This window comes from Mastomys coucha, unplaced genomic scaffold (genome assembly GCF_008632895.1).
Source record: "Mastomys coucha isolate ucsf_1 unplaced genomic scaffold, UCSF_Mcou_1 pScaffold14, whole genome shotgun sequence".
NCBI lineage: Eukaryota > Metazoa > Chordata > Mammalia > Rodentia > Muridae > Mastomys > Mastomys coucha.
The window spans coordinates 62,293,335-62,314,179 of NW_022196896.1; the positions used below are offsets into that span (position 1 = coordinate 62,293,335).

General features: G+C 47.8%; 1 protein-coding gene across 1 annotated transcript; it reads left to right on the plus strand.

Annotated features, from left to right (window-relative positions):
- The first annotated feature begins 5,300 nt into the window (after window positions 1-5,300).
- On the plus strand, window positions 5,301-19,265 carry Ptpn18 (protein tyrosine phosphatase non-receptor type 18). Its single transcript, XM_031367126.1, has 15 exons — window positions 5,301-5,463; window positions 8,378-8,486; window positions 8,778-8,854; window positions 8,942-9,037; window positions 9,137-9,175; window positions 14,283-14,351; window positions 15,651-15,713; window positions 16,056-16,198; window positions 17,001-17,067; window positions 17,149-17,226; window positions 17,322-17,411; window positions 17,596-17,684; window positions 18,251-18,462; window positions 18,828-18,902; window positions 19,060-19,265. Exons 1-15 carry the CDS (start codon window positions 5,371-5,373, stop codon window positions 19,125-19,127), a joined length of 1,368 nt encoding a protein of 455 aa, XP_031222986.1. The 5' UTR covers window positions 5,301-5,370; the 3' UTR covers window positions 19,128-19,265.
- Window positions 19,266-20,845: the final 1,580 nt, after the last annotated feature.

The following is a 20,845-nucleotide window of genomic DNA, read 5'->3' on the forward strand; positions in this document are numbered from 1 at the left end:
TAATGTCGCTGCAGTGTTTATGTTAAGCAAATATCTTGTACCTGGAGATTCGGTTTCATTTTTCCCTCTGCCTATATATTCTCAAAATATTTCTAAGTAAAGTGAAGCCTTGATACGAACGATACTTGACCTCCATCTCTCTTGTTTCTTGACCTTATATTTTTCCAGGTCCTTTAAAACCTCTGCCTGAGGGAACCTAGGTTCGTGGAGCTGCGGTTTGGCTCCACACAGGGTATGGCAGCAGGCAGACAGTTCATTAACACTCAAAGGCTTTTCTGGTCCAGAGATCCCAAATCTTCCATGGTCTTCCCCCGAATCAGTATTGTCAGGTCTGTCCAATCGGTTCCTACCAATTTCCAGTCTAATTCGTTTTCAGTACTGGTTACAAACATCATGACCAAAGCAGCTTGGGGAAGGTGCTGGCGAGTTTTATATCGGCAGGACACAAACCAGAGTCATTTGGTAAGCAGAAACCTCAATTGATAGAAGGCTCCTACCAGATTCTCCTCTGGCGTCTTTTTTTTTTTTTGACTGATGAGTGATGTGGGAGGACCCAAGCTCACTGGGTGGAACCACCCTGGGCTGGTGGTCCTGAGTGCTGTATGAAAACAGGCTGAGCAAGCCAGTGAGCAGCAAGCACTCCATGGTCTCTGGCCCAGTTGCTGCCTACCAGGTTCCTGCCTTGAGTTCCTGGTGTGACTTCCTTTGATGATAGACTGTGATTTTGGAAGTGTAAGTGAAATGAATCCTTTTCTCCCCAGGTTGCTTTGGGTCATGATGATCACAGCAATAGAAACTATAACTAAAGAGAAGAAAGAGTTTATCTGGCTTTCAGGTCACAGTCGGTCACTGAGAGAAGCCACCTAAGGAATTCAAAGTTAGAACCTGGAGACAGGAACTAAAATGGAGCCCTTGAGGAATGCTACATTACTGGCTTGCTTCCTCCTACTTGGGCACAGCCAGCTTTCTTCAAATATTTTTTCCAGACAACTTGCTTTTACAGGCCAGGACCACCTGTATGGAGTAGCATGAACCACAAGGGCAAGGTCCCAATATGTTAGCAATTTAAAATATACATATATACATATATTCATGTCCACAGGCCAGTCTGATGGAATGGAGTCAACTCTTCACGTAAGGTTCCCTCTTCTTGAGGTGTGTCAAGTTGACAACCAAGATAAGCCATCACAGATAGACAGGCAGAATCCTGAAAAACAGACTCCCATCTGGACAGCCAGACAGTTGGACAGATTTGGGGGCAGATAAGAAGATAGACATCTAGACAGATCAGTAGTCCCAGAGAAATATTGCCAACCTTGCTAAGGTTAATCCCAGCCAACAGAAGACAGACCATGTCCACCAAGTAAATTACCCCACTGGAGAGTCACCTAGCCCTCCCATTCAGCCTTCACGTGGACAGATTTACTTATTAGCCAAACTTGAGCCTATGAGAAATTTCCCCTTAGTTAGATTCCACCTTTTGGAGAAATAGATGCCACTGCATCTCCAGCTAGGTTTTCATCCCTGGCTTAGACAGACCTCCAGCTACCAAAGTAGAGATTCCTCAGGCACTGGTCAGCTCTCCTGCCCCCTGCTTATTACCGTAGCAGACCCCTTGACCTCTCAGAGCTGCTGCTGCTCCTGGGTACTGGAGTGGTCTCCAATGACCACTGCCCACCAGTGACATCTACTGCTGCTCCCTAGAGGCCTTCCATGATCTCTTGGTGACACCCCTCCATCTGCTCCAGAGGCTCTTGGCTTAGGATGACTGCTATTAGTCATCTCAGAGATTCAGCTTCTGCGACTCCCATTGTCACACAGATCACAGACCTTCTGTGTACCATCTCCCCCCTAGTTGTCAGCAGCCCCTCCCAGCCCATCCACCAGGCATTCACAATCCCTCTGGCATTTATTCATGGCCACCATTTGGTTCTTTGGGAACCAATACTCCAGGTCCCAGCAGCCACTTTTTTGCCCTTCACCCTGCTCCAGAGGACACGGACTCCCCAACTGCTGTTAGTAACATTAGATTCCCCCACTTTTGAAAGCTCAAAACAGGGGCTGGCGAGATGGCTCAGTGGGTAAGGGCACTGACTGCTCTTCCTAAGGTCCTGAGTTTGGATCCCAGCAACCAGGTGCTGGCTCACAACCACCCGTAATGAGATCTGACGCCCTCTTCTGGTGCTGTCTGAAGACAGCTGCAGTGTAGTACGCCAGAGCGAGTTCAATTCCCAGCAGCCACATGATGTACTCATACACATAAAATAAATAATAAATCTAAAAAAAAAGAAAAAGAAAGCTCAAAACAATTTATTTCTTCATATATACATATACATGTACATATATATATATATACATAATGTATTTTGACCATATTCCTCATTCTCTACTCTCATTTCTCTTCCTGCAGACCCCCATCTTCACAAGCTCCTCTCCTACTTTCATGTCTTTGGTGTGTGTTTGCCCCACTGCATTTAATTAAGACTGCCTGGGTAGGAATGGGCACAGGGCGGTCATTCATTTGAATGAGGGAAACCCAGCAGCGGGTGTACCACTGAGGAGTATGACTCCCTTCCATAACTATTAGCTTCTTATATCTTCTCAGGGAGGCATGAGGCCTCCTGCGCCCACTTAGTCACGATGGAACTCGGGTGGGCCCAGTTTGATATTACTCTTACCTCCTGATATTTAAGCTAGGTCCATCAAACTAGAGTCTACAAACCACGTATTTTAAAAAGTGCGACAAACTCCAAGGATTGCTGTCAATCCTTTGGTTTCTTTCTTTCTTTCTTTTTTTTTTTTTGGTTTTTTTTTTTTGGTTTTTCAAGACAGGGTTTCTCTGTGTAGCCCTGGCTGTCCTGGACTCACTCTGTAGACCAGGCTGGCCTCAAACTCAGAAATCCTCCTGCCTCTGCCTCCCAAGTGCTGGGATTAGAGGCATGCATCACCTCTACCCGACAACAGGTGGGATTTCTGAGTTCGAGGCCAGCCTGGTCTACAAAGTGAGTTCCAGGAATCCTAGGAGTAAAGGCATGAGCCACCACTGCCCGGCTGGTTTCTAAAACTTTTAAAAATTTTATTTGGCTAGGTAGTGGTGGCATGTGCCTTTATTCCCAGCACTCCCAAGGTAGAGGCAGGTGGATCTCTGACTTCAAATCCAGTCCGATCTACAGAGCTAGTTCTAGGACAGCCAAGGCTACACAAAGAAACCCTGTCTCAGAAAAAGGAATATTTTATTTTTATGTATCTGAGTATGTTACCTGCCAGTATATCTGCACCATGCGCAAGCCTGGTGCTTGTGGAGGCCAGAAGAGGGCATTGGGTCCCCTGGAACTCAAGGTTCTGATGTTTACGAGCCATCATGTGGGTTCTGGGAATCAAACCCCAATCCTCTGGAAAAGCAGTCAGTGCTTTTAACTGCTGAACCATCGCTCCAGCCCTCCTAACATTTTTTTATTACATTTACTTGAGTGTTTACGAACAAGGCTGTTTATCAGTAGGTCAGAGGACAATTTATAGAAGTGTTTTTTTTTTCCTTCTACCATGTGTGTCAGGAGATGGAGCGCATATTGATAGGGCATGGCAGCAAGGCCTTTACCTGCTGAGCTATTTTATTGCTGTCTTCCCCGTTTCAGTGAAAAGTTTTTTTGGATACAGCCCCAATCCTCATACTATCTGGCTGTTTTGCATTGCCACCAGCAGTGACTTAGGACGGAGATCTAGCAGTAAAGCCCGAACCGGTTCTTTTTTTTTTTTTTTTTTTTTTTTTTTTTTTTTTTTGAGACAATGTTTCTCTGTGTAGCCCTGGCTGTCCTGGCTGACTCTGTAGACCAGGCTGGCCTCCAACTCAGAAATCCGCCTGCCTCTGCCTCCCAAGTGCTGGGATTAAAGGCGTGCGCCACCACCGCCTGACCGGAACCAGTTCTTGTCTGGCTTTAAAGATGCTATCCATTCCCTCATTTAGACAGTGTGATGAGCAAGTTGACAGCCTTTTACCAGTGATCCCACTGATCTTCCAATGACTTCAAGCACTTTCAGTCCTCTTCAGCCCTACCTCTGCACATAACCCCAAACGGATTTCCTCAGAGTCCTCCCTCAAGAGAGTTGGCAACCCTTGAAATTCTTTGGTTGCCCAGCGGGTGGTGCTACCCCATTTGTTGAAGTCTGTGTTTTGGAAGGCCCCTCCTTTTTATTTTATTTTGTATGTAGGGGGATACACCCTCACCATAGAGCCTGTGTAGTTGTCCAAGGACAATTCTCTGGAGTCGATTTTCTCCTTCCACCATGTGGGTCCTAGGTATCAAATTCAGGTTGTCATGCTTAGTGGAGAGTACTCTTACCCACTGAACCATTCCACCATCATTAAAACACTTTCCTTTCCCTTCCTTTCTTTCTCTCTCTCTCTTTCTTTCTTTCTTTCTTTCTTTCTTTCTTTCTTTCTTCCCTCCCTCCCTCTCTTCCTTCCTTTCTTTCTTTCCTTCTTTCTTTCTTACTTTAAGACAGGGTTTCATCTATCACCAGCTAACTTCGAATTCACAGTGTAAGCTAGGGTGACCTTGAATTTCTGATTCTCTTGCCTCCACCTTCTGAATGCTGGGACAGGCACTCTACCAATTCAGCTACAGCCTTAGCAAGGCCTCTTCTCCAGTCTTTAGTCTCCAGGACCCCAGGAGCTTGAGCATAAGGATGTTCTTCAAACTCCTGAAGGGGGGCCGGGTGAGTGTTGAGACTCGTTTTCCTTCCAATGCCTCTCTCTATTCTCTTCCTCCCTGAGGGGTGTGGGTTAAGATCCGCAAGTTAGGACTGAATCCTAGTGTCCCCGCTTTTCCAGCATGTTCCAGAAGTGAAAGCACACCCCGTACTCCTGGAAATAGGCCTTTTCCCAAAGCACAGTGCGGGGTAGTATTTTTCCTTGAAGTCTGCCATTCCCCGGCTTCCCTCATATTCCGCTGTCGGGCGTCGGTGGACCTCGGCGCTCGCAGGCTGGGTGGTGTCGCCACTCATCAGGACTCCAGAGCAACCTTGGGAACTCCGTCTGCGAGACTGAGAGCGCGGCCATCCCCCTGGAAAGGCAAGTGGGACTGAGCGTTCCGTGAGGACTCCACCAGCTGCACGGCACCCGAAGCACCCGAGGCGCCAGCGGGGAATCGCGGGACCCGCAGCTACACGGACCGCCAGTTCGGCTGCGGTGGCAGCCAGCACCTGTGGGCGGGGCGAACAGAGTGAACTCCTAATGCCATTGGCCGAGGGGAGCGGCCTGCCCGTAATTGCCGGCCTTCATTGGCTTCTGGGACGGAGGCCCCGCCCACAGCGTCTAAACTCTCTGGGTCGGAGCGCTCCTGGTGGAGACCTCGCGAGCGGGTCGCTAGCATGAGTCGCCACTCGGACCTGGTGAGGAGCTTCTTGGAGCAGCTGGAGGCCCGGGACCACCGGGAGGGGGCAATCCTCGCTCGTGAGTTCAGCGTGAGTGACACTCCAGTCATTAAGCTCCGCAGCCAGGCTCTCCCCACGGCTGTCCACCTGTGCAATAGGAAAGCTCTGCCTTTTCCTCTCAGCTCCCGGGGCGTCTCCTCCCTCCGGCTCTCCGGTTTCCTCTCACCCTGACTCTCTCCCAGCCTTTCTCACTCTGCCTGCAGGTGCTCGGAGGTGAAGTCGGCCAGTGTCTAGGAGGAGCCAGACACGCTCCTGTGTCGGTGTCGAGCCCCCGGAGCAACCTGCTCCCTAGCGGGGCCGTGGCTTCCGCCGGGGTGGGAGGCAGCACACCTGCTCTGGACTCCAATCCCCCACCCGGGCCACTCCTGGGTCACCTTGTAATCCCAGGGAGGAAGTGGCTTAGGGCAGCAGAAAGAGGAACAAGGAAACTTGTCGCCTAGCCTTTGGGTTTAGAGTTTTCAGTTTATCCTAGGGCTTTTCAGAACTGTGGCTCTGGGAGCTCTGATCTCATTTTCACCTGTTTTGAATTGTGAATGTTAAAAGCCAAGCCGGTCTGAAAATTAGGTGGTTTGAGTAGATGCACCTAGCACGGGTTGGGTATTCACTGAATATGTTCACTGTATGTACCTGCCTTTAACATGGCTTACAAAAGTTGTAAACGTTACATCAGGCCAATCAGGCTTGTGAGACCGAATGCCACTCAGCAGCCATGGCACACAACACGTAATGAAGTATTTTAAATATAGTGACGTTATCCAAATACGCAATATGCTGTATGGAACTTAGAGATATAAATGACAAAGCTATAAAATAAATGTGACATTAAATGATCACTTACAGCCTGGCATGGCGGTACATGCCTATAATTCCAGCAGTTGCTAACCTAAAACTGGAGGATAACCATGAGTTCAAGGCCAGCCTGAGTTACATAATTTTGTGACCACTCAGGAATACTCTGGAGATTGTTTCAAAGAATGAAAAAGATAGCTTACACAGACTAATATGTAAACCAATAACAGTAAAGCACTGTGGTGGTGCATGCCTTTAATCCTAGCACTTGGAGGCAGGGGCAGGAAGATCTCTTAAGTCTGAGGTCAGTCTCGTCAACACAGAGAACTCCAGGACAGCTGGCACCAGGTAGGAAGACCTTGTCTCAAAAACAATCAAACAACAACAGCAACAACAACAAAAAAAAAAAAAAAAAAAAAAAAAACAAAAAAAAAAAAAAAAAACAAACTCAACCAACTAAACAAGCAAAACAAACAAAACAAAACAACAAACCAAGCACACTACCAGAACAGCTACAACAAACATTAATAAGAACCAAATTTATAGCAGGGGGATGGTGGCACACCCTTTGATTTCAGCACTTGGGAGGCAGAGGCTGGTGAATCTCTGAGTTCGAGGCCAGCCTGGTCTGTAAAGTGAGTTCCAGGACAGCCAGAGCTACACGGAGAAACCCTGGCTCTAAAACCAAAAACCAAACCAAACCAAAAAAACCCAAAAAGCAAACAAAAAAACCCAAACCAAATTTATCAAGTTCATAAGTAAATATACACACAAGCATATGGAGAGCTTAAATGTGAATCTAAATAATTTGCACGTGTAAAATACTATGTAAAGAACAACTATATAAAGTATAAATTTTGTAGATAAGAAGATAATGAATAGATATGCATGTGGTGTATCTTTCAGGTTGACGAAAACAGTTTTGAGGGCTCCGTGCAGAATCTTGCACTCATTCACTCCAGAACTTTGATTTTTCTCCCTCTGTGACTGAAACACCCAGTAGGAAGAAGATGTCTCTGGGGGCTAGAATATCCTGACCAACATAAATAAACCACTTTGGAATAATGGCCCAAACACAATGCCAATCATTGCAATTATGAACACCCGATAAGAGTGATCTCTTCACTAGTTATAATAATGTACCAGCTATAAATTGCCTATCGCATCTTCTTACATGTTATATGTTATACCTCATGTCTATTACATATTGTCATGCTGTATCTTGTATAAAGTATTTTTAATTTTTATTTGGTGCATGTATGCATATATGTATGTATGTGTGTGTGTATACAGACATTCTTGGAGGCTAGAAGAGGCTATTGAGTCCCTAGAGCTGGAGGGATCAGCACTTGTGAGCTGGCAGGTGCTAGTGCTAGGAACTAAACTCGGTCCTCTACGAGAGCAGAAAGCACTCCTAACCACTTAGCCATCTTTTCTAAGCCCTATTATTTTTTTTGAGACAGGGTCTTTAGACAGGTTTAGGCAGGTCTTGAATTCAATATGTAGCCAAGAATGACTTTGAACTTTTTTAAAATTATATGTGTGCGCACACGTTTTGGGGGAACTATGGACAACCATGAGAGTTACTTTTACCCTTCTATCTTACCTTGGGGTGAAAGTCAGGTTATCCAGCTTGGTGGCAAACACTTCTACCCACTGAGGCATCTCCCTGGCCCCAGTTTAATTTGTTTTGGGGGTGGGGGTCTTGTGCATGCCATAACACCTAGTCAGAAGACAATTTTCTGGTGTTGGTTCTTGCTCCTAATGGTGTGGGATGTAGGGACTGAGTAGAAAATCTTCAGGCCTGTGCAGAAAGTGCTTATTATATGCACCGAACAATCTTTTGGGTCTAAATAATGGATATTTTATTATCATGATTTATAGTACAGTATGACATGATTGAGTGTGCAGATCTAAGAGGTCTGGGTTCAACCTTTATTGGGGTACCTCCTTGTGGGACCTTTGGCAAGTTATTCAACCACTACCTACATCAAGGTTCATCTGCATAATGGGGAGAGTGGATAACCCCCACTTGGGATGTCTAAATCCTCTAGCACTGAGTCTGGCTTTCACCTACTGTTCTAGATATTATTACACAGATACTAGTACGGATGGGTCTCACTCTGTTGTTTCTGATCATGGCATCTTCCACTAGGACATTAAGGCCCGCTCAGTGGCCTGGAAGACTGAGGGTGTGTGTTCCACTAAAGCCGGCAGTCGACTTGAGAACACGAGGAAGAACCGCTACAAAGACATTGTGCCTTGTAAGTCAGTGGGTATCTTGAGGGAGTCAGTGCTACTTGCACAAATGCTGGGTGGCAGTGCCCATTTGGCCGCACCCACTGACAGCCAACCCCTCCCCTCAACCCTCTCCTCCTCCCCCCAACTCCCTCCTCCCCAAATCATGCTATCTCTTGTGCTTGAGGTAGTTGCATTACTCCCTGAAGCCACAAGGGGGCAGATTCCCACTCGTGTGCAGTCACCCTGCTTGCTTTTGCCTGGGAGGGCGTCAGAGACTTGACACCCACCCCTCCACATGTCCCACCCTCTTGCAGATGATGAGACAAGAGTCATCCTTTCCCTGCTCCAAGAGGAGGGACATGGAGATTACATCAATGCCAACTTCATCCGGGTCAGGCTAGTGATCAGGGAAGGTGTGGCTTTGGGGAATGGGTTGGGATGGGCTTCAGAATCTCGTTAATGAATGGGCCTTTCCCAGGGCACAGATGGAAGCCAGGCCTACATTGCGACGCAAGGACCCCTGCCTCACACTCTGTTGGACTTCTGGCGCCTGGTTTGGGAGTTTGAGGTCAAGGTCAGCTTTACGGGACAGAGAGAGGGGCATGGTTCTAAGTCCCTGTCCTTCTGATTTCTCCTTACTCAGTGCCCTCCGTCCTCCTTACCTTTTGTCTAGGTGATCCTGATGGCCTGTCAAGAGACAGAAAATGGACGGGTATGTGTCCTCAGCCTCCTAGAATGCAAATGAGGCTTGTGGAGGGAGGAGGGGGAGGCTTGGGGTCTCTTTCTCGTCCCTAGAGCCAGAGTCCAGTCTCTGGCTGACTCCGCTGCAGCTTTGCAAAAGCCACTCGTCCTAATTTTGCTTTGATCTTTTTCCTTTTGATCATGATCATTTCCTTTTGTCCCCGCAGTACTAGCAACCCCGGGCGTTCTACCAGCCCACAAGATGGCCAAGGACCTGTACTGAAGTATCTCCACCCTGGTGTATCTATACCCTTCCCTGCTTTTTTCTACTCCCCTTTACCAATGCTGCTCTTGGCTATTCTCAGATGAGCCAGAGAAGGCTCTGTTTTGGGGCTGTCTCTTGCTATGGATTTTACCATTGCCCATTCTGTTCCCCGGACCTTCTCATGGTGTCACACCCCTACATGCCCACCTCTAACTCCTTCCTGTGTTTTTCCATTTTCCTTCATAGTTCTTGTCTACCTCAATACACGGGATAATTCTAAGTGTGAAATGCACGTCACAGCAGTATGACGACCCTCCACAAGCTATAATTTTTACCTTTGACTATCTTCTTACTGGGATACAGTTCACCCGTTTAGCCAGGCATGCCAGCTCCCGCCTGTGTGTACTTCAGGTTCTTGGGAGGCCAAAGCGAGGAGATCAAAACTTTGAGGCCAGCCTAGGCAACTCAGGGAGACCATCAACACTTTCACCACCCCATCAGCAGTCACAGCCCATGTTTAGAGTCACAGGCAACTCCTAGTCTCCTTTTGATGCCAGCAGATTTGCCTACTTGGCCTGTTTAACATGAAATGGAATTGTGTGGCATGTGCCTTTCACCACTGGCTTCTTTCCCTTTGTGTTCTTGGTTCTTGCGTACCTCTAGTGTACTTCTTTTGATTGCTGAATAGCACCTTGAATGTACCTACCTCTCGCCCCTCCTCTAAGCAGTTTGTAGATGTTGGATTGCTTCTCTGAATCACACCACCGTGAACGTTTGCGTGCAAGCCTTCGTGTGGGTGTGAACTTCCTCTAGTTTGCATTGGGTGGAATTGCTGGGTCATAGAGGAACTCTAATTTGAACTCTAGTTTAAGGAAGTGACAGGCCATTTTCCAGCGTAGCTGTGTCAGGTTACATTTCCATCCACAGTGCCCAACTCCAGTTTCCTGACATCCTCGCCTACAGTTCTGATTCCTTCTCATCTTGAAAACCTTTTTACTTACTGTGTATAGGGGCATGTGTATGCATGAACATGCCTGCACATGTGTGCCATGGAATGGGGTGGAGGACTCTTTCAACCATGTGGGTCCCTGGGATTGTCTTGGCAACGAGTGTCCTTACCCTATGAACCATACTGCCTCTTCCCTGCTTCTCTCTCTCTCTCTCTCTCTCTCATATTATAGCCATTGTTGGGAATATGAGGGAATCTCTAACTGAGTCTTTTAAACCTTGTAGTAAAATATATGCAAACATAAAAATCACCATGTAAGGGACTGAAAGATGTCTGGAGGTTAAGAGCACTTGTTACTCTGTCAAGGACCTGAACTCCTAGGTCCTAGTACCTACATCAAATAGCTTACAATTGCTTGTAATTCCAGCCCCAAAGGGATCTGGTACTCCGTTCTGGCCTCCTTGGGCAACCAAACACATTTACTTTCATTCAAACACACACACACACACACACACACACACACACACACAAAAATCAAAAGCAAAAGCTCCTCCTCTTCCCCTGGTCCTGGCCACCTGTCTTTTGTCCCCATTGTTGCCTGTCCTAGTTGCACTGTATAAACAGGATTATGAAACATGTGTCCTTCTGTTTCTGGTTTCTTCCCTTGGTGGTTTTAAGGTCTGTCCATGTTGTCATGTGTACCAGAATGTCATTCATTGTAAGACTGAATATGCCATGGCTTTGTGTTGTGTTTCCTGTACCTATTCATCTGTTGATAGACATTTGGGCTGCTCCCCGTTAGGCCACTGTGGATAATGCTGTTGGCACACACTGGTAAACAGTTATGTTTGCTTCTGGCTTTCATCTTCATTTGTGTGAGTCGGTGCATGTACATGTGTGGTTATGGATGTGTACCTCTGTCTCATGCATTTCGCTAGATCACCCTGGCTGACCTGGAACTCACTATGTAGATGGGGCGGGTCTTGAACTCATAGGGATCCACCTGTCCCTTCCCCCCACTCCCCAGAGATCCTCCTGTCTCTGCCCCTACAATGGGGTTACAGGGATATACCAGTCATTTCCTGTGGGTGCTGGATATTTGAAGGCAGATCCTCATTCTTGTTCAGCAACTGTTCCTACCCAAGAGCCATCTCTCCAGGTCAACATTATTTACTTCCCACTCATGGGGATGGAGAGACGGTTAAAAGAGTATTCTGCTGTTGCAAAGCACCCACATTTGGTTCCTAGCACCAACATCAAGTGGCTTACAAGGATTTGTAACTCCAACTCCAGGGCATCCAACAAAACCCTGCCCTCTACAGTTACCTGCATTCACAGGCATATAACATCCAATTAAAAATGATAAAAATGATAAAAATGGCTCAGTGGTTAAGAGCGCTGACCGCTCTTCTAGAAGTCCTGAGTTCAATTCCCAGCAACCACATGGTGGCTCACAACCATCTGTAATGAGACCCGATGCCCCTTTCTGGTGTGTCTGAAGACAGATACAGTGTGCTCGTAATAAATAAATAAATCTTTTTTAAAAATTAAAAATGATAAAAAAAATAAGTCCTTGTTTGTTTGTTTGTAGTTAGGGTTTCTCTGTATATCCCTGGCTGCCCTGGAACTCACTCTGTAGATCAGGCTGGCCTCAAACTCAGAGCTCTGCCTACCTCCGCCTGGCAAAAAAATAAATCTAAAAACAGAAAGAAAGAAAGGAAAGAAAGAAAGAAAGAAAGGAAGGAAGGAAGGAAAGAAAAGAAAAAGAAAGGAAGGAAGGAAGAAAGAAAGAAGGAAACAGTGAATGAACTTGCCGGCATGATAGTGTACGCCTTTGATAGGCGGAGGCAGGTGGATCTTTGCGAGTTTTATGCTAGCCTTGTCTACACAATAAGTACTGGGTCCACCAGGAGTAAAATTTACAACTTTGAAATTTTATATCATATTTTTTATACTTCTTGATGTTGTAGGCTTGTTTTCATCTATGTCACACCAAATAGCTTATACTGAATAATGATACAAAATTGATAGTCCTACACTGATCTCTGTTCTAGCGACCTTACTGAGTTTATTAGCCTGGCGGCATGTGTGGTGTGCATTCTTTAGTAGCTTCTCCATAAAAATGAGTCATGTCATATATAGATCAAAGCTTTGTTTCTTCCTTTTCCAGCCTACATGCTGACCCCCTCCCCCACCCTCCCTCGCCTCCCTCCCTCCCCACCCTTCTCTGTTCCTCCCCCCTTTCCCCTGTAGTGTTGCTATAGGCTTGGGTGAAGTCTGACCTGTGCTTCCCAGGTACACCGCTGGGCATCTCTATGGAGTTTGTAGATGCTCTTGGACATGATGAAGAATTCCTTTCTACTCCTAAGTCTTTCCTTCCTTCTTTGTTTAAAGTTTTTTTTTTTTTTAATTTTATGTGTATGAGGTATGAGTACACTGTAGTTGTCTTCAGACACACCAGAAGAGGGCATCGGATCCCATTACAGATGGTTGTGAGCCACCATGTGGTTGCTGGGAGTTGAACTCAGGACCTCTGGAAGAACGGTCAGTGCTCTTAACCACTGAGCCATCTCTCTAGCCCCAGCTTTTCTTTCTTCCTTTTGTTGTTGGTTTTTTCCCAGCTTTTCTTTCTTTTTGTTTTTTTGGTTTTTGGTTTTTGTTTTTTCAAGACAGGGTTTCTCTGTATATCCCTGGCTGCCCTGGAACTGTATAGCCCTGGCTATCCTGGAACTCACTCTGTAGACCAGGCTGGCCTCGAACTCAGAAATCCGCCTGCCTCTGCCTCCCAATTGCTAAGATTAAAGGCATGCACCACCACTGCCCGGCTGCAGCTTTTATTCTTAAAGTAGAATTTCTATTTCCTCTGGGGCTGGAGTAATGGCTCAGCGGTTAAGAGCACTGGTTGTTCTTCCAGAGGACCCAAGTTCAATTCCCAAAACTCACATGGTGGCTCGCAACTATTTATAATTCCAGGTTCAGGAGACTGAGTGCTCACCTCTGGCCTCAGGCACCAGGCATGCACATAGTGCCCAGGCGTACATGTAGACAAAACACTCAATACACATAAAGTAAGTTACAACTTTTTTCCCTGTTCTCTTTAGCTCGTCTCTCCAGGATTCCAGGTACTACTTGGTGTGTCCCATTAAGGACTGGGTCTCTTGTTTATTCCAGGCTCCCCCCGTTTTGCCTTGTCTCTGTTGGATATCTTCAGCTCCTGGTTCCTGCTTCTCTTTCTCTGGGGCTTTAACCTGCTGTTAGTGAGTTGTGTTTTAGAATTCCATCTAGGGCTGTTTTGTGCATTTCGTTTTATTCTTTGTTATACTCACGTTTCCATTTGACTCTGTGTACATTGCTATTTTAAGGTCTTTGCCTCTTTTTCCTCTGTTGCTTCTGGGTCCCACTCCCTAATTTATCCCCATGGTAACCAGCCACCTTTCGCTACATCTTTGTCAATGACAGCTGAGGCTGGGTTTTCAGTGTTGCATAGTCCAGTGTCAAGATTGTGTTGACTCTGGTTAAGAAGTGTTTCCAGTGCTTTACATTTTCTAGGATGGCAGGCGGTGGAGACTCTTCTGTGTATTTTATCATATGGCTCTGTCTGTTTCCCTGGCTCTCTTTTCCTTGCCAATTCTTTGTCACTCTCTCTGAGCTGCGACCTGTAGAATCACTGGGCTCCTTAGTTCCTACAGTTTAGTGACAAGGCACCACCCTGCAGGGCATGTGTCTGTCATAGTAGTGGTCCTTGTGCTTTGTTATAGCTCCGGGCCATAGGGGGATATCCTGAGCTCTCTTCCCCCCAGCAGGATCAGAAGCTTGCTTCTATGCTGTGCAAGGGTTTCTGTTATACTCTGCAGCTGGCCTCCACCAGTAGCTCTGAAGGTGACCTCCCCATTCACCCCTTGTCTTCCTCACTTTACTTTGCAGAGGAAGTGTGAACGCTACTGGGCCCGCGAGCAGGACCCTCTACAGGCTGGGCCTTTCTGCATCACCCTGGTAAGCTGGAGCAGAGGTGGGGACAGAGGTGGCTTCTGCAGGCCTTGGGTAGTGTGGGAGATCTCCGGGAAGACATATAGAGTGAGAAGCCTTGGGCTAGGCGTGGAAAGATGAACCATTTTTCTCAGGGCTCACTTACACTGTGTGAAAAACTCCGAATACAGGCAGGGTAAGTGTTCTTCCCAGGCCCTTGCACTGTTAACTGTGACTACAGTCACTGTTGTAACCAAAATGTACCTGTTCAGGTTTCTGCAGTTCCTGTTTTACAGTCTTCTTTACTGGAGGCAATCCCTCTACATACAGGTAGTTAGCCATTAACAAATGCAAGGAGACCATTGTATTACAGAACAATAGGACTCTCTTATGCTCACTGTAAAAGGATTAGTTTGTTTTGTATACTCATTCCACTTGCTTTCCCTGTTCTGACCAAAGTTTCCTTGAATGCCTTGGGAGAAGTTTGGGCCAAAAGAAAATTTTAAAATACCGTCAGTATAGAAATTTATTTGAATTAAAGATATATGGCTATGTTTATAGTTCCATAATACTTACCTAAAGGATATATTATCATTGGTTGTAATTCTTGGGGGCTGGAGAGATGGCTCAGTGGTTAAGAGCACTGGCTGCTTTTCCAGAGGTCCTGAGTTCAAATCCCAGCAATCACATGTTGGCTCACAACCGTCTATAATGAGATCTGATGCCGTCTTCTGGTGTGTCTGAAGAGAGCTACAGTATACTTACATAAAATAAATGAATAAATCTTTAAAAAAATCTTTAAAAGAACATTAAAAATATATTCTTTTGAAGTAAAAAAAAAGTATGTAATAAGAATTCAAAAGGAAACAAAAAATATAAATCTACTGAGGACTGGGAATCAGACACACGAAAGAAGCTTATCAGGCTGGAGAGATGGCTCAGTGGTTAAGAGCACTGACTACTCTTCTGAAAGTCCTGAGTTCAAATCCCAGCAACCCACACGGTGGCTCTCAACCATCTGTAATGAGATCTGATGCCCTCTTCTTCGATGTCTGAAGACAGCTACAGTGTACTTACATATAATAATAAAGAAATCTTAAAAAAAAAAAAAAGAGCTTGTCCACCAGTGTCTGAACTGTAAGACGTGCCCAGCATGGCTAAGCCAGGAATCCCAGGAATGTAAAACGGCTCCACAGGCCTAAGAGTTTTAAAAATGTTTTTAGTATTTGCTTTTTAATCAAGAATGCTTTCTAGAAACATGAAATGTGTTGCTAAGATCTCTGTTTCTCTTCTGCTTTCTCTGCCCTCTTCTCACATGGTGCTCAGACAAAGGAGAGTGCCCTGAATGCAGACATCACTCTCAGGACCCTCCAGGTTACATTCCAGAAGGTACCGAAAGGTTCAAAAGTGAAGGGGCTCTGGCATGGGACAAGCCGTCTCCTCTCCTGTAAATGGACACTCATCATTCCAATCTGTTCCCACCACCCTCAGTTATTACACAATAGACTTGCTTGTCTCTGTGGTGTGAGGGTGGAGCCCACAGCCTTGTGTATGCTGCGCACATCTTTTTAGTCAGCTTCCTTAGCTGGTGGATTTGAATGGAATATGCTTAGGACTGTATGTAGTAGGTGCTCAATAAATGTGGTGGTTTTGTTTTTTCCCCACTCTATGTAGTAGGTACTCAATAAACATGGTGGTTTTGTTTTTCCACTCTCTGTTCCCCTGTCTCAGGAATCCCGCTCTGTGCACCAGCTACAGTATACGTCCTGGCCAGACCATGGGGTTCCCAGCAGTTCCGATCACATTCTCACCATGGTGGAGGAGGCCCGTTGCCTCCGAGGACTTGGACCTGGACCCCTCTGTGTCCACTGCAGGTTTAGGAAATTAGCTTTATGAGGATCTAGCGAGGCAGAAAGAAAGTGAGACAGAAAGGCAAGGGAGAGCGGTTGTGGCTTAAAGCCAGCCTTCCCTTTTCAGGGGCATCTCTTGAGAAACTTCTGGCCGTATGTTCATGATACAGCGAGCTGGAATCATTAGCTGGAATAGACTTCCTGCTGAAGAGTAAGCATAGAGCTGATCATTCACAAGTCTAAGTGAATAAAAGAGATTTTCCTGTGCTGAAGAAATAACCTCAGTGAGCAAAGCCCTCGCTGTACATACGCTTGAGTTCAGATCTTCAATACCCAGTCAAACCCAGGATAGGCGGCTTGCCCGCTGTGAAGCCCCAGCTCTGGGTGATGGGTAGACACAAGTGAATCCGCTGAGGAGGTTGCTAGTCAGTAAGTCAAGCAACTTTGTGAGCAGCCTGTTTAGTAAGAGACCCTGTCTTAAATTTAATATTGACCTTTGGTCTCCACACTCTCTGTCACCAGGTGCGTGCACACACACAATGTATGCACACTAATGTACATGAGAAACCAAAAGGTTTTATTTAAAGTTATAATCTAGGGATCCTGCAATTTAAGAGGTACCGATCTCCCTCAGCTCAGCTCAGCAGGGGTTCTGGTATCTGTATGGTTAGGCAGGTCAGACATCCTGGCACTTAGGAAGCTGAAGTCAGAGACTAGCCTGGGCAACACAGCAGAAGACCTGTGGGAAAGGAAGGAGGGAACAGAATGGGAAAAGGGGCATTGTGGGTAGGCTCTGATGGTGTCTGTCCTGATTCTTGATTGTCAGTGCTGGCTGCGGTCGAACAGGTGTCCTGTGCGCTGTTGATTACGTGAGGCAGTTGCTGCTGACCCAGGTCTGACATCCTCTTCTCTGGGTGCAGTATGTCCCATGCCTGCCTACCAGGGCCTGTTCACACTTCTCCTCTCTATCCCAGACAATCCCTCCCAACTTCAGCCTCTTCGAAGTGGTCCTGGAGATGCGGAGACAGCGGCCTGCGGCAGTGCAGACAGAGGTATGTGCTTGCCCTGTCTTCCCATCCTCCACGGACAGAGGGAGGTTTCCCTATCTTCCCGGTCTCCCTCTCTCAATGACCACTCACCCCAACAGGAGCAGTACAGGTTCCTGTACCACACAGTGGCTCAGCTCTTCTCCCGCACTCTCCAGAACACCACCCTCCACTACCAGAACCTCAAGGAGGTACGGAGCCAGCCATCAACACCTAACCGCCTCTTGGGAACAGCAACTGACTCACTGTGAAAGGCACTTTTGCCTTCCTCAGAACTCCTTCCTCGGGTTGTCCCCTCCTGAGCTCATCTCAGCACCCACAGCGACCTGCACCAGGGGCACGGCCTCATGACTCTCCCTGCCCGCTTCCCTGCAGAACTGTGCTCCAATCTGCAAGGAAACCTTCTCCCTCAGGACCTCCTCAGCCCTGCCTGCCACATCCCGCCCACCAGGTGGGGTTCTCAGGTACTGGCTCCATCTGCTCACTCACTCTGTCCCTGGAACATCGACCTCTATAGTCTGGCTTAGCTTTTCCCTTGGTCTTCCTGAAGGTAATTAATTAGGCAAATGTAGATATTTTTAGACTCTGCGTGTGTGTGTGTGTGTGTGTGTGTGTGTGTGTGTGCGCGCACATTGCTGGGAGATTAGAGGACAACCCTGCGTATGGGTCCTCACCTTCCACATGTTTTGAGAAACAGTGTCACTGTGTACATCAAAGCGTCTGGGGATTCACCTGTTTCTGTCTCATTGTAGGAAGGCTGGAGTCACAGACACACGACCAAGTCTGGCTTTACATGGGTCTTTCCTAGTCCCACTTGCCAATCTGGCTCTGTCCCTCCTGCTGTAGGGTTACTAGGGACACGGAACCCCTGTTTTCTGCCCTCGGGTGGCCCGCCCCTTCCCTCCTTTCCTCCTCTGGGGACTGGGGCAGGCAGGAAGGAAGCCTGGGCTGAGCTTATTCCCTCCCCCACCCCACCCCACCCCTCCTTGTGCTCAGCGCTTTCACTTCCTCTGCTTGCTGTCCGCTGCAGGAGCATCTCGGTGCCTGCACCCACGACCCTTCCCATGGCCGACACTTACGCTGTGGTGCAGAAGCGTGGCACTCCGGCGGGCACGGGGCCGGGGACACGGACGCCGACGCCCAACAGCGCGGACACGCCGATCTACAGCCAGGTGGCTCCACGTGCCCAGCGGCCGGTGGGACACACGGAGGATGGACAGGGGACAACGGCACTGGGCCGAGGTAAGTTGAGGCCCTCCCGGGATGCTGAGCTGAGGGTAAGCACCTGTTTGCAAGTTCTCCGCTCTCCTAAGGCTCGGGAGGGTCCAAGTACCACGCGGAGGTCAGCCCCTGATCCAGCATGGCTACGCCCCCAGGCTCCAAAAATGTCGAGGTTCAAGCCCCCAAATGAGCCCCAGGTCAGGTCTCAGTTGGGAGGCTGGGTTGTCTAATCAGGGCCCCAAGACAAACCTCCGTACTTGGCCACGCCCATGGCCACGCCTCCACCCGTGGCCTCGAGAAGGGAAATCCGTAGCTGCGCTGCTCTAAAGGCCCTGGAACTGGTAAAAGCAGCTTGAGCTGACCAGTAAGGGTTCTCCTGCCCTCAGTTCCTGTGGATCAAAACCCTTCCGGACCTGATGCCTATGAAGAAGTAACAGATGGAGCGCAGACCAGTGGGCTGGGTAAGTCAGAAGGTAGGGTACAGCTTTGGAGAGCCCCAGGACTTTGGGAGTTCGGGCTGGGGCACTAGACTCAGGTTCCTGGATCTGGAGCAGGGAGGGTTTGGAGGAGGTTACCCTTTCACACCTCAGCTTCTGCATGGAAGCCTTTTTTCCTTAGGCTTCAACTTGCGCATTGGAAGGCCCAAAGGGCCACGGGATCCTCCAGCAGAGTGGACTCGGGTGTAACGAGGGCTGTGCCAGTTACGGCCTGTCACTTGATGGTGGCTGGACTTCTGGAACCACCGTGCTGCTGTGCAGTATGTTATGTATGAGAGGGACTTGTGGGCCTGAATCGAAATAAAAGTTACTCAGGGCAGAAAAAAACAGGGGCTTTGCCCCAGTGGTTATAGCAGTCCAAGCCTGGGGCTAGGAGAGGTAAGTGGGGGAGGTGGTGGGTCTACTCTGAGAAAATTTAAGGAAGCCCATCAGGAATGGGTTTCGCCACCCTCCGCCCTGTCCACCTACGGAAAAGTGCATCCCAGACGGAGTCGTAACTTCCCAAAGCCCTCTCAGACAGGTGCCTACCTGGACCCACATGCTGACCTCCAGCTAGAGACACGTCTAGATAGATCCTTATATAAACTTGCAATGAGCTAGAAAGATCGGCTGGTCAGAGAAATGGATCACCCAGTCAGGTAAATAGTATGCCATCCAGAAAGACAGAACTTGAAGCCCTGTCTTTCTTGAGATGCAAGAAAATAGATCCTCAAGAACAAACGTATGCACAATGCTCGAGACCCTGATCCTGTCCCACTGCCACAATGTCACAAACGAGTCAGGATCTATATGGCAGTTGTTCATCCAGTCAGTCCTGACTATGCCTTCTGACGTAGTGCCTTCTCCAGGCTCTTAGAACACCTGTCTTGAATCTGATGTATCTAAGCAAACATCTTTAAAATGATTCTTGGAGAATTCAGTGAAGAGTGGGCCATAAACTCAAGCTCAAGAGCCTTACACTGCTTCAAGGATGTCAGACCGCAGCCAGCTGCAGGCTCCCAGGTTCTTGGTGGTCCTGGGAAGCATTTGCCTCTTAGTGTTGGGGGGAGGAGGTTATGAAACTTGCCTTACTTGGTTGGCCACAGTATCTATTCTCATTGTCAAGTGCTAGAAAATTTGTGCCATGAACAGCTCAGGCCAACAGGAACCAGGGATGATGGGGAAACCTTGAGAATCTTCAGCATCTCAGTGAATCTAAACTCTAAGATGAAAGTGTCGGGGGTGGGGAAGGTGGGGGAAGCTGGGGGGAGGTGCTGATCATGCTGAGTGGCAGCTGGGAGCAGAGAAGGGTCAGGGTGTTATATTTGGAGCACTGGCTGGGGCTGACCATCCTGGAGTAACAAAAGGAAGGGAAGAGGAGGGATAGGGTGACATTTGGCACATAGGTTAATCTCAACCAGTCAGAAAAGCAGTAAACAGGGAGCTGTTGCCGAAAGAGGAGGAATCGAATCATTCATCCTTGAAGGAAGAGAAACCAAGCCAAGCTACTCCCTGGAGGCTAAAACCCAGCATGGCTGTGGCTGATAGGATTAATTCTGAGCTCTGTGAGCACTGTGTGGGTCTTAGCTGCCCTGTGCGAATACAGTGAGTGGCTGTGTTGAAGTCTAAGGGAGAGAGTCTCTGGGATCAGCAGATGGGAAGCTCCCAGGCAATCTGTTGGCTGGCAGTTCCAGCCTCAGAGTCCACCCTGAGTCAGATGGCTACTCACTCTTGCCGGGTCTCTGCAGCTGCCTTCCCAGCCTTCCTCCTATTCCCCTTCTGCTCAGGAGTAACCTCCAGCCCATTCCATTTGTTATTATTGAATGACAACTTGACAGAATCTAGAACCACCTAGGAGGCAAACATCTTTGTGAGAGGGTCTGTGGACTGTGTTAAGAGAAGTAGGGGGATTCACTGTTAGGATGGGC

Bases quoted from the DNA above. Each gene is read 5' to 3' on its own strand.
- Ptpn18 (XM_031367126.1), top strand. From the start codon at position 5,371: ATGAGTCGCCACTCGGACCTGGTGAGGAGCTTCTTGGAGCAGCTGGAG. The intron at 8,487-8,777 runs GTAAGTCAGTGG...ACCCTCTTGCAG, and splicing joins CTACAAAGACATTGTGCCTT to ATGATGAGACAAGAGTCATC. The intron at 16,199-17,000 runs GTTTAGGAAATT...CTTGATTGTCAG, and splicing joins CCCCTCTGTGTCCACTGCAG to TGCTGGCTGCGGTCGAACAG.